General features: G+C 39.9%; 1 protein-coding gene across 1 annotated transcript in view; it reads left to right on the forward strand.

Annotated features, from left to right (window-relative positions):
* Positions 1 to 1,387: 1,387 nt before the first annotated feature.
* WWOX (WW domain containing oxidoreductase) overlaps positions 1,388 to 17,677 on the forward strand; it is a 475,156-nt gene continuing 458,866 nt past the window's right edge. Inside the window, exons 1-4 of the mRNA XM_054641000.2 lie at positions 1,388 to 1,534; positions 3,793 to 3,857; positions 5,131 to 5,188; positions 5,714 to 5,892. Of these exons, the coding sequence (XP_054496975.2) occupies positions 1,428 to 1,534; positions 3,793 to 3,857; positions 5,131 to 5,188; positions 5,714 to 5,892 (409 nt within the window). The 5' untranslated portion in view covers positions 1,388 to 1,427. The remainder of the gene's footprint in view (positions 1,535 to 3,792; positions 3,858 to 5,130; positions 5,189 to 5,713; positions 5,893 to 17,677) is intronic.

Below are 17,677 nucleotides of genomic sequence, written 5' to 3' on the forward strand. Positions count from 1 at the left end.
ATTTAGTACGTGTAATCCCTCAGGGGAACCTGCAAAGCAATGGGAGCAGCAGGGCAGAAAAAAATCCAGGCTGTTTTTTCTGGCCAGATACGGATGCCATTAGTGGGGAGTGAGGGAACGATATAGGTCAGTGCCTCAAATAGTGCATGAAAATTCGATTTAGAGCCTGCGGTGCATCTGTGAGGCTGCACTGCCACCTGGTGCGGTCTGAAGTGCTCACAGCCTCTGCCCAGCGCCGCCTTTGCCTTGATTTTGTTTAAAACACCCCACTAAAGGACAACAATGCTGCTACAACCGCTGGCTGCTGGGTTTGGTTATGTAAACAGACAGGAATATGACAGTACACGGGTTCGGGAATCAGAAGCAGCTGAGCAATGGTGACAGCCATTCCCTCTCCATCTGTCACAGCTGCACAGGGGAGAGGGCTTCAGCTGCCAGGACAGAGTTACTGCAGCTTTCAGCCAACTCACTGAATGCTTCAGCCTTTGCAGCTGACTGCTGTGTCACCAGTGAGCCAGGCTTGGCAAAGGTGACCGTGTTTGTGCCTCCGAGCAGGTGAAAGCACCTGCAGGGTCCCAGGTGGCTGTTGGCACAGCCAGGTTCTTCTCTCCAGCCAGGCCTTCCTCAGCAAGGATCCCTTACTAATGAGCAAGAGTCTCATCCCTGAGATGAGGTGGGGACAGCTAAGGGCACAAAGAACTTTTGCTCTTCAAGACCAGTTCATTTCCCATTGCTTCCCATGGCCTCACTGTGTTCACCGCTCTGAAAACAGAGGGCTGGAAGCACCTGATACCCTGAAAATCAGATGGGAAGGCACCTTGGCAGATCATCCAGTCCAATCCCCCTTCCAAGGCACAGTCACCTGGAGCAGGTGGCACAGGAATGTGTCCAGGTGTGGTTTGAATGTCCACCTCCCTGGGCAGCTATTCCAGAGCTCTGCCGCCCTCCATGTAAAGAAACTCTTCCTCACGTTGAGGTGGAACTTGCGTTTTAGTTTATGGCCATTGCTTCTCGTCCCACTGCTGGGCACGACAGAAAAGAGCCTTGCACTATCCCCTGGGCACCGACCTTTGAGATATTTCCATGCATTAATGGGATCCCCTCTCAGTCTGTTCTTCTCCAGACCAAACAGGCCCAGTCCCGCGGTGCCTCCTCACATGAGGCGCTCCGGACCCCTCATAATCGGACCCTCTCCGCTAACTCCTCATCTCCCTTGCACTGGCGATCCCAGAACTGGACAGAGCACTCCAGATGTGCCTCACTGAGTCTACCAGAGCAGCCTAAACCTTGCGACCCCTGTTCCGAGCTCAGCCGGGGCCCCTTGCGGTGTCGGTGACCGGGCGATGCGGCGGGAACTACAGCTCCCATGGTGCCGCGGGGCCGGGCGGAAGCGGGGCGCGCCGGCGGAGCGGGGCCGCGCCGAGCCCATGGCCGCGCTCAAGTACGCGGGGCTGGAGGACACGGACAGCGAGGAGGAGCTGCCGCCGGGCTGGGAGGAGCGCACCACCAAGGACGGCTGGGTTTACTACGCCAAGTAAGGGCGGGAGCGGGGCGAGCGCGCCGGGAGCGCTCTGACCGCCCCGCGGCAGCGTCCGCGGAGCCGCCCCTCGGTGCGGGGCGGGAGCCGCCCCTCACGGACGCACCGCGGGGCTGGTGCGGGGTGCGCGGTCCGGGGTCCGTGTGCGGTGCCCGCCCGGCTGCGGGAGCGCTGGGCTGGGTGTGCGGGACGGGCTCCGAAGGCTCTGACAGCCACAGCCGCCCCTGCAGAGCCGCTCCGAGCGGCCGGAGCGGTGCGGAGCCGCGGGACCCGCCTGGGAGCGGTGCCGGAGCGGCCGGGAGCCGGCCGGGAGCCGTTCCAGGGCGCCTCGGGACTCCGGGGCGATCTTTGTGCGTGCTGGTTAAGGCTCACACAATATTGCAGATTGGTCAGGGTGCTTCCTTGTGGGAGCAGAGGAGAAACAGGTGCGGTGGAAGTTAAGCCCTGTGCGTGCTGCTCCGCAGCTCTTCAGTACACCTGGGGCAAGAGATGAAGAATTGCACTGAGCACCTCCTGCCCGTGCTGCTGGACAGGATCCCATCCTCCCGGGTTACAAAGGGAATGTGCCGCAGGATGAGCTAACTCAGTGGAATGTGTGTTTATACACTCTCTCCTCTTGCGTGGTTTCTGTAGCCATGCTGATCTTGGGACCTCCTTCTGTTTAAAGCTACAAGAGTTTACTCCCTTCCACAAAAGAGTGGGAGAGTATGGTTCAATCTCACTGGTGCCTTGTCCTTCCAAGTTCTGCTCTTAAAAACGCTGGACAGAACGCTTTAGTTTATCCACACTGCAATTTCTCTCTAGGTGTTTGTCTTATGTCAATTGCTTGTACATTTCCTTTGATTTCAAAAGCTCTTTCAGGAAGGAGTCTCTAGGTGAAAGTAACAAACCTACGAAATAACAAGGTATTGTTGAGCAGAATTGTTATACAGTCAGTTCAACAGGTCAGTTTCTGAACTCTTGTGAAACTGGACTGGTTCAGCATGACGACATAGCATAATATATCTTTACTATCTGAAAATCTTGCCCAGGGTGTCTAAAAATATATTGCACTGTTGCTGTCTTTAAGTATACACTCTTTATGTGTGATTCTTCTGCATATTCTGGGAATTTACTTTAAACCTTATCACCAATATGAACTTTTAGCTGGAATAAGATTATTTTGGTTGAAGACTTTTAAAGGAGTTTATGATGAGTTAGGTGTGCACACAGGTGGACAGCATTCGCTTGTCAGGCTGCTGTAACTTGGTTAAATATCTCTAATTTTCAGGTCACACAGGTGCACTTGTTTAGTCCCAGCTCCCCAGCTGTGATTCCTGTAATACCATGAGCTGTCACTGTGGCCTTGCTGTAAGAAGGGAAAGTTGCTTTTGTTGTGTGTAGATGCCTGTCGGGCCTGTAGGTTATTTGTAGTTTTTTGTATGTTATTTATTGCTGTTGCCACTCTTTATTTCACACTTGGGCAGCTGTCAATTTGGGCACTCAGTTAATCCCTGCCTGACTCTTAAAACTTGGTTGTTATTTAAAAATACTCAATGAAGGATGAGATCCTAATGTCCAACTCGATTTCAGTGCTTCGGTTATTTTAAAACCTTGTTTATGTGCACATGACTTTGCTTATTAGTCTATAGTGCAGAAAATCTTATGATGGAGTATTTTAATTGTGCTAGTGATTTAAATGAATAAAGTCTCTGAACTGGAAGAAAAGGTGGGATACCATTGTTATGTATATTAAATAAATATCCTGCTAGTCAAGGCCTGTGGATAAACTTACTTGTCCAAAGCTACAATTGCTCATAGAAATCCAACTTATATTATACTCTCTAAAACTCCTAACACTACTTATTTGTGGAGTATAATATTAGTAATCTTTCTAAAACATCTTTCAAATTCAAAGCATCTTTCTAAAACTCCTACCTAACAATATTGATTTGTAAAGGTGCTTTTGTAATTTGAAGACTTATTATTACTAGCTGGCGATAAATTCTCTTCTTGCTTCTTTCTTCCTTACTCCTGCCAAGGATCATTATATTTTTGAGGTGTTTTTTGAGTCTGTTAATGTTATTTTTAAATGAGTTTTTTTTTTTCCTTATAAGCAACAAAACTTGGATTGGAAGGCAGACATTTATTTGAAATTTTTATAGACTCCTGTGCTCTCTGGTTAGTTACTTTCAGAACTGTGGGGATATTTTGGGTTACATCAGAAAGATTATTAGGCAATTTTTAAAAATCTTAAACTTTTTCTTTTCCTGCAGCCACCTAGAAGAAAAAACACAGTGGGAACATCCTAAGTCTGGCAAGAGGAAGCGTGTTGCAGGAGGTTTGTGTTAAACTTTTCTAATGAACTGACATTATCTTACAAACACCTGGTTCCTTCACAAACTCTGACTGATCTCATTTTGATCTCCTAGTTGTCACTGATTCTGAGCTTGCAGAACATGGCTGATTTCAGTGGGGTTTTACCTCTGTGATTGTGTCTGTGTAGAGTGATCACTTTGCAGTTTTATGGCGTTCCTGTATTGCTCCACAAAGCCAAAGTACTAATTCCAGGTTACAGAGTTTGTTTAGTGTGGCTTGTTAAGCACAGTCAAAAGCTGGGGTTCTGTGTTCCTGCTGTGCATCTGATAATATTTATATTTGGATTATATTCTTCAAAGAATGTATTTCATCAAGGAGTATCCCTGGCATGGAAGGAAACCTCATTAGTTCTCATTCTCCCCAACCCAACTGAGTATTTGTGCCAGAGCAGAAGGCAGGCAGTGTTGCAGGACACTTCCAGAGGAAAATCTTCTCAAGGACCTTGGGTCAGTGCCTTAAATCAGATCTTCCAGAAGCTTCTGTACCTGGGGACACCACACTGTTGGCAGGCCATGTTTCTGTTGGCATTGGTAATCTGACTGTAAGTGGAATGTTCTCACTAAGTCTTCAGTCAGTCAAAGTGAAATGAATGCTTTCCAGTTGTAGATATTCCTTTTAAATTGTCTGTGTAAGGTTAGAAATACTCTGAATGCCATCTGTTAACTACCTTTGTAGAATCTTTTATATAAGAATTTGTTATGTAAAGATTTGTCATTTTTCTTTTATCTGTCCTTCTAACTTCATTGAATCATTTAGGTTTGATTTATTGTATCTCATGCCCACTTGAGGGCTCTGATCTTTCAGCTTTTGGTATGTGTTACACATAATTTTTCCTATATGCTTTTGCTATTTATTTTAGCAGGGAGAGATACTGAACTGGGAGTAGTACAGATCTGTATGTGCTTGGAAGCATGGTTGCATTTTGCTATTTTTTTTTTGTTCTATAACATGAAATAATCTTTATAAAGATTTTTTAAGACTGTCTTTGTACTTAATCTACCAGCCATTGCACTTGTACCAGATCTTCTGTGTGTTGTACTTCCATGAGAGAGCAATTGTGTGTGCTTAGGGAAGCAATCCTTCTGTCAAGTTCTGTACTCAAGGGCAGCAGGTAGCTGCACCACACACAGAAAACAATGCAGAATTATCTCATCACTCTGAGAAATCACTCAAACTTCAAACTGAAGAGTATTCTAATGCCTGAGAATAAAGTTAATGCTTTATGTGCTTCCTAGATCTGCCATATGGATGGGAGCAGGAGACTGATGAAAATGGACAAGTCTATTTTGTGGAGTAAGTATCTCAAATTGTGGAGTATGTAGAAGGAGGACAGCTGGGTTACATGCTGAGTAGCCTCCTGAGTTACGAGACTGTGACAATATCAGCTGGAAAGACAAAAAGATTAATAAATGCAGCTTCAGAATCCAAATGCAGATATTGCAGTGTCTGCAAGTTTAGGGTCCTTTTATAGACTTGCTATAAAAGATAACATGATCTTCTCTAATGTAACAAGTTTTTTTTTCTTTTTTCCCCTGACACAGTTCTGCCTTTTATATCAGGGGTTCACATGAAATTAAGAATAGCTTGTGAAGTATGTAAATACAATTATTAATGGATGCTGTCACAACTGGAAAAAAAAAAAAGTTTGATTAAAAAAAATAATTGGGATAATTTCAACCAAACTGAAAAAAAAAAAAGATTCTTTGGGAATCTGAATAATCCACTGGAATTGTACACAGCAGTGGTTGAAAGACATCTAAAATCTAAATGTAGAGAACGGAAGAGTTCAAGCAGTTGAGTTTGTGTGTTCTTTTGCAGCCACATAAACAAAAGGACTACCTACCTTGACCCAAGACTGGCCTTTACAGTAGAAGATAACCCAGTAAAACCCACTACTAGACAAAAATATGATGGGAACAGTACTGCAATGGAAATTCTGCAGGGCCGTGACTTGAGTGGGAAAGTGGCAATAATCACAGGAGCCAATTCAGGAATAGGTAAGTTAACATTGCACAAAAGGTAAAATATGGCAAACTTTGTCTGACAACCTACTTGATTGTTTAAATATCTCTGTATTTTTTGTTTTCAAACTTGATTTGCACTTTTTTCATGTAAAACCACTAGTTAGAAAGGTGTTTTTTAAAAATCTGTGGAGAATTTGGAGTTTATGGGAGAGCTACAGGAAAGATATCAAGTGCTGAAACAATTGATTTTTGTCTAGAAAAATATTGATGGAGGCATTTAACATTATGCAAATATATAAAGGATGGCTGTGAAAGAGAAAGGAATTTTATTTTGATGATCTTGGTGGCTAGGACAAGGAGTGAGGTTTGTATCACTGCAGGGCAGTTCAGGTAAAATATTCAGAAAGACTGCCTTATGCTAGCAAGAAAATTCAGGTAAAGATTTTCTGAGGAAGCTGTGGAATTTTTATCTCTGAAGGTAGTTTCAAGTGAATTTGATGATGAACTTGTGTCAGGATGTTTTACTCAATGCTCCTTTAGTTCAAAGAAATACAATTTATGACCTTTAGTAGTCCCTGCTAGTTACATTGTCTCACAGATTCATCAATCCTTTCAGACCCAGCTTCTTTAGATATCTTTTAAATATTACTGCTTCTCTAGTGGGTGAGTGAGAGATTCAGATAACTCTTGACCTTTTGTTGCCTTTTATTTTTTGCATTTTTCTTTGTGATGGGATTACATCAATATTGAAGGAGTCCTTATGCAAATTATTTGGTGGTTTTTAGTTTAGTTCAGAATTTTGACTTAAATACATTTTTGAGGACATTGGAAAACCTTGAAGACTTTCTGGAAAATGGGTTAATAGCAGAACTTACCACTCTGAATTTTCTTGGGTTTTATTTCTTAATTATTTAAGGGAGTGTTACTGCACATGAAGAATTTAGAGCTTCACTGTGCCTTGCAGTGACATCCTGCTGTCTCTGCCTGATGTGCTGCTACAGATTGGCACTGCAGTTGGGCAGCAAGTGTTGTACTTACCTGTCTCAATGAATTGGTGCTTTCTAGTGAGGTTTGTGTTCCAAATTGTGATGCAGCATGTCTCTACATTACACCCAGCAGTACAATTGGCTCTTTATGCAACTGTGCAGTCTCTGAACATTTCAAGAGTTACCTGGACTCAAAGGGATTTGCCTTCAGCAGGAGCAGAGCTGCCATTCAGCCTTGCTGAATCAGTGGGAGGTGTTTCAAATATGGCAAAAGATGAATCCAAGATACACAATGGTTTTGTCAAAAATTTTTTTTCCATGTTTCTCCCTTAGTTTATAATGTGCATTGGTCACAAGTAATCAATCATATCCTCGCTTGAAATATTTTTTGCTTTGACATAGAGTCCATAAATTTGAAGGTAGCAAATTTGTGATCCAGATGGTGTTAGGACCTGTAGAACTCAAAACTCTTGCTTATCACACATTGCATTTAGTGCTGTTTAGTCCTATGCAGTGTCTGATGTTTCCTACCATTTCCCATGGAGCATGGATTCATTAGCTGGTTCAAAGGGACTCTTACCAGTTTTGGAGCTTATTTTTGCAGTTGGTTTAGGATTTCACTGCTGTGCTCCACTTGGTGTGGTAGATATTCCTTTTGAATTTTCTGTGTCTGTTGGAGGTAATAGTTTCCTCCCTGATTATTTTGAGGAGTAAACAATTCCTGTGATTTCAGAACAGCAAAATGTTTTCTTGTAGAGGTAAGCGTAAATAATTTGAGGGAAATGTTCTCCATGAAGTAGAAAGAGAGATAAAAATAGTGTATCACTTGTTGAGCATTTGTACTCAATAATGAAGGAAAAAAACAACTGAGCCCTTTGATTGTTGTCCAAATGAGTTTCAGTGGTATATTTGAAAATAACTAGCTATGGTGTCTGTCCATTTGTTGAGAAATGTTTCATTTCAGGATGCATAGAACAAAGATCAAGTTGTAATTTGGTAGACTGCAGTCAGAAAAATGCATTTTCAATTACTGCATTGCTGGATGCTCAAGATAAAGTTTGGGAAATGCTGAGAATCCCTTGAAAGATGGATGGACACATAAGTGATGTTTTTATTCATCCATATACTCTGCTTTAAGATAGCAATGTTAAAAACAGCTCAGCAAAGATGGAATGATATCTTAATTCACTTTATTTGTGAATCTAATACAGGGACTTCTATCTTGCTTGTCAGGAGCACTTTTTTCCCTTAGATTTGAAAAATCTCCTCAACTTGTGAAAAACAGAGATACTTGTTTAGTTTCTGAGGGAATACTTTGGATGCCTTCAGCAGTTTTAGGGTTTTAGTGGTGTCACACGTTGCCTCATTGCCATTAACTTGTCTGTAAATAGGGACACTGTCTGTCCTGTGCTGGCTCTTTTCATTTCTGATTAGGGAAGTGGTCTGTAAGAATTTCCTAGATTATACACCCACTTTCTTAACTTAATCCTTAAAATTGCTCTGCAAAGTGTGAGGGGCGAAAACTGCTAAAAATTGCATTCATAAACACTTAATTTTTGATTAGCAGCTTGGAAAAGGTTAACAAATGATTCTGTTCTTACAATACGAAGAGGTCCTAGCAGCTCAAGAGTTATTAGTGAAATATTTTCTTTTTTATTTTTGAAGCTTTTTCTTCTGACAGTGCAGTCCAAGTATTCTTTAGGGTTTCTTTGCTTGTAGGGGATAGAATATAAGAAAATATAGTGTAGAAAGTATTCTTACCCCTAAGGAGTTGCAGCTGGGCCAATTATCAAATATTAGGAACAGGCCTGACTTTACAGGCTACAGCTGTACCCCATGAGAAGAAGAGTGCTATACAAGAGTGGGGTGGCTGGGTGAGAAAAAGGGAGCTGGAGTCAGTGGCTGCTTTGTGAAGAAGAAAGAGTCAGTGCTCTGAGGAGCTGCCCACGAGAAACACCAAGAAGGCATGAAACTTTTGTGATAAGGAGACAACAGCATGGAACCCCTGCAATAAGATGGTAGCATTTTCCCATCTACTTTTCAAGCTCAATCAAAATTTTAGTCTGAATATCACATTAGAAAGTTGAGGTATCTTTTGGTCCCAATAAAGCTGGTGTAATAAAAAGTAGGACAGACTTACTGAACAGCTCAGTCTTGTGCTGTCAGTCTGGTTTTAAAAATATATTCTCTGTACACTTAAACATGAATAGTGTAAATTGTCAGTTGGTCGGTAAGATTTATTCCACTGGGAGGAATTGAAGGTGTGTGCAGTTTTGAGTGTTGTTTTTATGTTTGAAGGTCTCAACATGAGTTTATAGAGAAAGACCTTCCCCAGCTTGCTGCTGGTATGAGCTGATTCCTGCTCCCCAGTGTTGCCAGTAGAGGTCTGTGTTGCTCTTTGAAAATACTGAACAAAAGCTTACTGCTGTTCTTAAGAAATACTCCTACTTGAAATACTTGTAATTCTGTTGTTTGTGTTCTTAATTATTAGGGCAAGAATTGTAAATTTATAAAAGTGTGTCAGCAGTTCCTCTAGGTTTAATTTTGCACAGAGGTGTGGTATTTTCAACTGTATGTGTAAGCAATCTTAAATGATACTAAAACCAAGTTCAAGTATTTTTTATAAAGTGTATCAGAGAGCCAGTTGTGTAGCTAGTATGATTTTCTGAGTTATACAGAAATTGCTGTCTGTTTTTAAGGATCATGTATGACCATGGGACCATGATGGGATCTGGTTTCTGTGTCAGGTGCACTTGATCTAACCCAGTGACTGGAGTGTGTCTGAGTGGTGAAGTGCAAGTGGTGTTGCAGAATATAATGGAAGGGCAAAATGGGTCTGTTCTGTCCACTCAGGCAGATTCCACAAAGCAGGTTGTTTCTTAATGCTTTACCAAGATTTTATCACAAAAATGTATTGATATTCACAGCCAAGCAGCTGCTCAAACTGGGATTCTGATTTTTCTGCTAGATGAAAGTCAAAAGAAGCCTTGCTTTTGTGAGGGATGCCCAAAACAACCAGATTTTCTTTTTTCAGAGGCTGAAGAAAATCCAGAAGCTCCAGCCACAATGTGGCTTGTTTAGGGTTTTGTTGGAATTCTTTTTTACTTTTTTCTGGCACTTTTATTTCTGTGCAATGGAGAAGCCTTAGCCAGGAGAGAAACTGTGGATTAGTTGCTAAATTAGTGCTTAAAAGATGAGTCCCTGCTCCAGTAAGATTTTGGTGTGTATATACATTTGGTGTAAGAAGTTACCATAGTTTTTATTTCTTGTACCCAACTTCAGTGTTAGCAACTTGTGTCATACTGGTGCAAAAGGTTGGGAAATGTGCTTATAATCTATCTCAATTAAACATCTACTTTATGATAGAAGAAATTGTTTTCAATGTCTGGCCATTTAACTTCTATAAATGATAACAGTTTTTCTGTTTTACTCATTTAAGTCAAACTCTGATCATATGGGAGGAATTAAACAGGCCCTTTACATGTCACTGGGTGCTTGATTTTATTAATGTTAGTCTGACTGTCTTAAATATGTTCACTTTATGATTTCTTGTATGGTTTTGGAATTTCTCATGTGCTGGAACACCTGAACTTTGTCAGCCTTGAAAAAGTCAGCTTTTTTTTTGCTGCACAGTTTGTTTTGGGAAGAGGAAAACCTCTCAGAGAAAATACATCTGTCTGCTGTTGGTCCATATTGTTATTTTTCTCAATTCTATTCATATGATGATTTTAAGATTTCTTAGTGTAAACTTATTTAAATGGCTTATTATGGTGAAAAAAGAGGAAGGTCTTTGCTTTCTAGTAATTATTATTTGCATCCTGTTTCTATAAGAGCAGAACAAGGGATGTGAGCTGGGGCAGCAAACTTGTGACAATGCCTCTTGAATGGTCTTTTCCCCCCTTTTCCCCAGCTTAGTGAGAAGAGTTTGTTGTCTGAACCAAATTCATGTTCATAAATGTGTGAAATCCTGTGGCTTAATTCAACTTTTGCCTGTTTTTATAACGAATTTCTGTGCATGGTTGTGACGTAGCTCAGGGGTGCACAGAGAAGGGAGTGCTGGGTTTTGCTAAGGGGATGCATCTCAGTACAGAGCAGGAGTTGTGGTGAAGGAGCTGCTGCAGCCTCTGCATGGCTGGAGGTTTCCATGCTGCAAGGGTTGCACCTGTGGGGAACTGGGGTGGTGCTTATTGGTGGAGGTTTGGGCTCAGAGCTTATTGTGAGGCAGACAGAAAAATCAGCAATATCTAACCTGGGATTATTTTTTTTGGCCAAGTCCTAGCTGTCCCTGAGAATGTTTTCATGTATTGTACTTCATGGGTTTTTTTTTTGTATTTATTTGGCTTTTAAAAGCATGGAAGAGCTGTTCCTTGATGCATATTTTGATTTTTTTTTTTTTTTTGGTGAATCTTTGGCTCCATGTATCATCAATTATCTTACACCCCATGAGTAGTACTACCATGAAAATGTTGGTGCCTGTGTAGAAGTTCTGTTTTTTGCTTCTTACTTAAACTTACACTTAGCTATTTTTTCCCCCAGGCATTTCCTTTGTGGAAGTCCAGACATTTGTAGCAGGCATGAATTTTGTTGTACCAGTTTTTTTGGGGAATGGGAGTACAGTGCTTTCCCAGGAGAGCCTGGGTCTTGCAGGAAGTGTATTTTTGGCTGGAGTAGACTATTGGGGTAACTGATGTAGAAAAACACAATTTATGGAGGGCAGTGTGCCTCTGGGGTGGAACTTTTAACTCCTTCTGTTGTGGGGTGTTTGTAGCTGTCAGTCAGGGATTAGTACTGATCTACTTTGAACAAATAAAAATCCACTAATAGCTTTTATTTTCAAAATTGGATTAATAGAAGAGGGTTCTCTTTAGCTTACAGAACTGTATTCTTAAAATTTATGGCAGGTAATAGTGAGCTTTCCATGAGTGCCATCACTCTGTTTTAACTGTGGCTTAATATTGTGGAATATTAATATTGCTCTGCTTTACATAAGGCTCCAACTGCTTACTTGTTACATACTGTAAATATTAAGAGGTCCCCTTGGACATCCTGTAATTTATATTTCTTATTGAGTAAGCTGAAAATGGTGTCAGATGTTCATACTGCTTTTTCATGTCCATTTTGATGAATCTATTTATTACTTGTGTAATGAGTAGTACACATGGTTGGTTAGCCAAGTTATTGAACTTCATCAACCTTGGCTGAAATTCACAGTGCATGTGAAACTTGTTGTAACATGTAAGAAATTACATCTGGGCTAAAAGGTTCAATAATGATTACTGCTTGTAAGGGAATATTTTCACAAAGGGTGGGATTGAGCTGTGGGCCTGTGTTGTACTTTCAGGTATTCCTTTTACAGAGAAATAACATTTGTAGAGCAGGGAGCCTTCCTAGGTGATACTTCCTTCTTACCAAGAGCTAGAAAGACTTTTCAACTTGATTGCTTTTCTGTCTTTTGAAATACTGAATTTCACAAAGGTTTTTTGTATTATTTTAGGCATACTTCATAGTCCAGAGGTGAAAAGACCTTTTGCATGATTCAGTTTGTCTTGCTGCAACATTGAGATTACTCTTTGCATCATTTTGTGTCTTCATGCTTTGAAAACTCATTGTGCTTCAAGAAGTGTTTGAATAGATACATGTACATTTGTATTATTTAGGAATGCATGCTAGATGCTGGAGAGGGAAGAGGTTGCTAAATGCATTTTATTTTCTAATGACAGGATCTTCTGAAACATGTAGGGGCTTTTCTCGGTGCTGACAATTCTGGTTATAGTCTGTAGATGTACATTAATGTGATATTCTTGTCTTACTAGCAGAACATTTTTAGTGACTACATCTATGCTAGGTAGATGCACAGGAAGGAAGGATTTCAGTATCCTGTGTCCTTTTTATGCTTCTCATGCTTGGTTGTGTCAAGGTGTTACAAGGTCTTGAAACTCAGGTGTGAAACAGTAAATCCCTACCAAGAAGGAAGTGAAATGAGACAGGTAAAAACCTGGGAAGACAAAGATCAAAATCCTGACCTGATTAAAAGGAGTTTGATCTTCAGAATTTGTGATGTCAGAATTTTGTCTGAATTAGAGAATAAAAACAGTACAGTGAGAATGGAGCTGATCTTACACTCATCCTAAAGTCTACAATACATAGGTATTTTTAAAGAAGACAGTGTGTGATTTATGAAAATAAATTTGTCAAGTGTCACATTCTTTCAGGAGTCCTCAAGGGAAGACCATCAAAAACAAAAGTACCTTTGTCTTCCTTTTTAAAATTAGTTAATGGTATTTGCAGTTTTTAGGTCACATGTTACACTCATAAGCCTTTCTCTTGTTTTTATTTTTCTTCTGTGGATATTTTTTTCCTCTCCTTTTTCCATTTATTCTGTTGGTTTGTCATTTTAATATGTGAGATCTCTGTAGCTGTATGTTCAGCTACATAACCTCAGTATTTTTGTTCCTGTAACATCCAGCTGGTTTTGATTTCTTGCTGTACTTCTACACTGTGGATTTCAGTTCTTCATCTGTTTCTTCAGAAAACTCCCTACAGTCTGTCTTCAAATCTGAATTGTTTCATAGTAGTACATTTTATTTCCTCTCCTTCCATTTATGAGAGTTACCTTAGTCACTGTTCCTGAGTTCCTATTCATAGTTAATGTCTTCTTTGTGTTAAAGATCCTAGTGAAGTTAGCTATTCTGATTGTTGTTATACTTCCTTGGTAGAAATAATATGTGTGAGAAAGGAGGTGTCACAGTTCAGTTCTGGATGTATTTATTGAAATCTTACTCATTGTCACTCAAGGCTCCAAACAATGAATGTTGCTTGGAATTTTTTCATCTTTTTCCCAGGTTCTGTTATCTTTGCAGAAGGTGCATTTGGTGCCTCCTCATTATTTATTCTTTATCCAAGCAGCTTTAACACGATACATTCTTTAATTGCATTTCCTTTATTTTTTATATGAAAATCAAAATCATAAAACTTCTGAGGCATTCTCCTCTTGTGGTAATTAGTCAAAATGCTTCCTTTGTGCAGAAAGTTACAGTTTAAAAGTTTGTGAGGAGGTTTGCTAATTCTCCTGTATCACAGCCAAATTGAAGGACACACTCTCACATGTATTCAGTGCTTCAGGAAATTCAGAGATTCTGGGTGTGTTCCTCTCCTGCCCCTGGCAGGCATGAACAGCATGCCTTGCTTCTGTACATTTGTACATTGTAGACATTGATTGTGCTACTGAAGATTTTGAAAAATGTGTTAATAGCCTTATTTTACTTATGGAGCAGTGTATGGATGCAATAAATTACCCACATTTACAGATTATTCCAGTTTAAAGTGGGAGTTGCATTGTTCTGTCACAAGATTAAATATATATTTCTCTAAATGCTATTCTGATTCTTCAGCAGAGAGTAATTAAGATATATTAAGAGTAGAAAATACAGCAACTAAAAAAGAAAGCTTTTGTTAAGAAAGCCTTATTTGTTTGGGTCTGTGTCCAGCTGTGAGCAGATGCTGAGAGGTATAAACTTATTCTTGCTTAAAGATTTTTAATTTTGAAGGTAAAATTGGATTATTTTGTGCCTTGCTAAGCAAAGAGGAGTGCATAAAAACATGCATGACCTATTTGGCAGCACACTTTTGGCATTGTGAGTGAATGGAGATTGTGATCTGTGAGGTGTCTCTCTGTGTCTGTTCCTGAATTGAGTCTGTGGTCCAGGGAATGGAGCCTGAGACTTCTTGGTTCTGCTCTTTGCATCTGGCACTTCAAACACTCATCTCTGGCAAAACAAAAAGTTGTGCACCTGGAATGTAAGGCAGAGAGAGGCTTCATGATAGAATAAGAGAGGAAAAAACTTGGTCTGGAATGTGTAATTGTTACTGGTCCTTTGCTGTAGAGGATGGTTGTCACTGAGCTCTTGGGTGGGCTGCTGGTGTTCCAGCTGTGAGCAGATAGACCTTAAATGTCTCCTAAAAAGACACAAATTAATTTTGGTGTGGGAAGGTGCATGACATGTTTTCATGCACTTCTTGAAGGTGTGGCAAAGAGGTCTTCAATTGTGGTTTGTTTTTTTTTTTTTTTGCCCATGGCCTTACATTGCAATTGATTTCTAATTCTTGCTTGTTATCCATTCTCCTTGCTTTTGTGTACAGACACTTTTTGTTAATACTGTTCTTATTCTCCATCTTTTGTTTCAGAACTCCATCTCCTGCCTTACTTTGTGTGTTGGAAGCACATGATGGATCATTTGAGTTACATAACAGCTTCCCACCTCCCTCTTCCCTTCGTAGTTTAAAGCACACCCAAAGGTTTGCCAGGTTTGAACTAGAGACCAGTGAATGCATCTTTCCTGTACTCAGGTCTTTCTGCAGGACCCTCAAATGACTCTTTTATTAAACTCTTCCTTTGCTGCCAAACCAAATTGTCCTGTCTCCTATGGCCCAAAGACAGAGGTGGGTGGAGACTGCCAGAAATCAGGTAGTGTTGTTTTAATTTTCAGTCTGTTCCTTTCCCCTGACACAAAATGTGAGCTCCTTAGAACAGGACCTGGCTCTGTGTGTTTGGTTCCCATAGATCTCTCTTTTTTTTTTTTGTAAGCCGAACTGTGAGCTTTTTAGGACAGAACCTTGTTTTATTATTTATCTGTAAAATGTCTAGTGTGTGTTTTAAAATCTTTCACTGTTTGTGTAACTGATATAAATAAATATCAAGTTTGTTTTAAGAAAAAAATTGGTCCAGTTTATGTTGTAGCACTTTCTCTGTATCTTTACATAACTGTGAACATTTCTCATGAAATGACTTTGAGATTAAAGCTAGGAGGATCTAGCACTTTAGCTGACAGCACAGTATGTCTTTTAATTATTCTGCCTTGGATGAAGTATTCCTCTTTATTGAATTTACTTCTTTTATTAACATTGCACTGTTGTACTTGCCAAAAGGAGATTCAAAACATGCAACTAATTTTTTTATTATGTTTAATTAGGGCTCAGCTCAGCAGTACAGAAACCTATGATGGTGTTGGCTAACAGAGGAACAGAAGTGTACTTGAAAAGAAACTAGAAAATTTCTGCCTTTTTTTCTCCATTTTTGCTTTGGTGGGAAAAACTCTTGTGTTGCCAAAAGCTGCTGCTGCAAAGAGCAGCTTTAGAGAAGTTTGTCAACCCTATTTCTCTGAATTTGGAACTTAAAAAAAAAAAATCTGATTAACAGCAGCATGCACAGAAATGTTATTTATTTCCTTAATAATGTATTCAAGTACTGGTATTTATAAGTAGACTGGCTTTATTTAAGCAAATAAACAAAGGAACTGGTCATTTATCCCACAGCTGCCAAGCCTTCAGGAATAGTTAATGGTGAGACATGGAGTGCCCTAATTGTCACAGCAAATTTGACTGCTCAGACCTGATCCAGGTTTCATCAAGATGCTGGTTTGATGTTGACTTACATTATGGGCAGATCTATTGTTTTCTGCTACTCCAGATTTCAGTTAAATGTTTAATTTGGAAGTGTTTATTTTGCAGTAAAAATAGAAGTAGTGTTTTAACATAGCTACAGTCTAACAAAATATTTTTTATCCCTTATGAATATAAGCATTTATAATTCTGAATAATTTAGAGTTTTTACTAAAATAAAGAATATGAGTCACACTAAAATACGTTCTGCTTATTTTGAGACAAAGTGCTATTCCAGGTTTCTTTTAAAATGTGTGTAACTCTATTTGACTTGACTTGGTAATAATACATTTAAATACACTTTCAAGTGGAAAGGTTGTTTCTGTTTAGAAAATGTGAAGTTGTGTTGAGTTGTGTCATATTCAGATACCTGTCTGCCTTCATGATATTTTACCTGTTGCAAAGGAAAAATATGGTATACAAACAGAAAAATAAACTCTTTAATAAATTCCCTGTAAACATTAAATGATGTAGCCAAATGCTAAATTTGGATTTTTTTTTTTAATCCAGTAATTGATTTGTTTTAGGAAAACTGGCTACCTTGGCTTGCAGGAAGCCACACTCTCATTTTTAAAGACAATCAAAAGAAAACATGAATTTATTCTATGCTTGAAGAAACACTGAGAATAAAAAGTTCAAACAGAATAGTCCCTAGTTCCAGATGTGATGGCCACTGGGCTTATACAATACACTTTAAAAATATTCAGTAGAAATTGGTTGGGATTTGGTAGGAGCATGATCTTGTAATAGATAAAGAAATGCAAGATGAAGATGAAACATGAAGGCTGGGAGGGTTTTTTTTACCCCCTTTTAAAGGAGTGTATTTTTTCTAAACAGAGCTTTGGGATTGGTTGAAATGGAAGATGCAAATCTGAACTATTTGACTGTGATTTTTGGTCATTGATGTGCATCTGAAGCAAGGAGTAGGTATGAAAGATAGAACTTGGATTTGATAGAAAATTCACTTCTTATCTCTGATTCTCCTTTTCTTCCCTTCAGATGAATCCCTGGCCACTGTTCCTTTATTCAGGCATGTTACAGGACCTGTTTGCATTTAGATGACTTGGGAAGTGGAAAAGAATCTTGATGGGGATGATCTCTGCAGTTTAGTGTAAAATTTCAGTTTTGGTTTTGTCTCCTTTTATGTTTCCTTTAGGCTGTTTTAAGGCAATCTAACCCAGCTGAAAACCAGCTAGTATGAGCAGTATCTCCTTGTACTTTAGGGGTTGGTGGGAATTGCCTTGACACAACAAGGTCTTACCTTGGGACGTGAGAGGTAGCTTGGCTCTGGATTTAACGTGTGCATTCCCACTCCAGGGCTCATTCCAGGCTGGAGCCCCTGGCTGTTATTCCAGTGTTTCTGTTGGGAAGTGGCTCCTCTGTGCCATGAAGGG

This window comes from Agelaius phoeniceus, chromosome 12 (assembly GCF_051311805.1).
Source record: "Agelaius phoeniceus isolate bAgePho1 chromosome 12, bAgePho1.hap1, whole genome shotgun sequence".
Classification (NCBI taxonomy): domain Eukaryota; kingdom Metazoa; phylum Chordata; class Aves; order Passeriformes; family Icteridae; genus Agelaius; species Agelaius phoeniceus.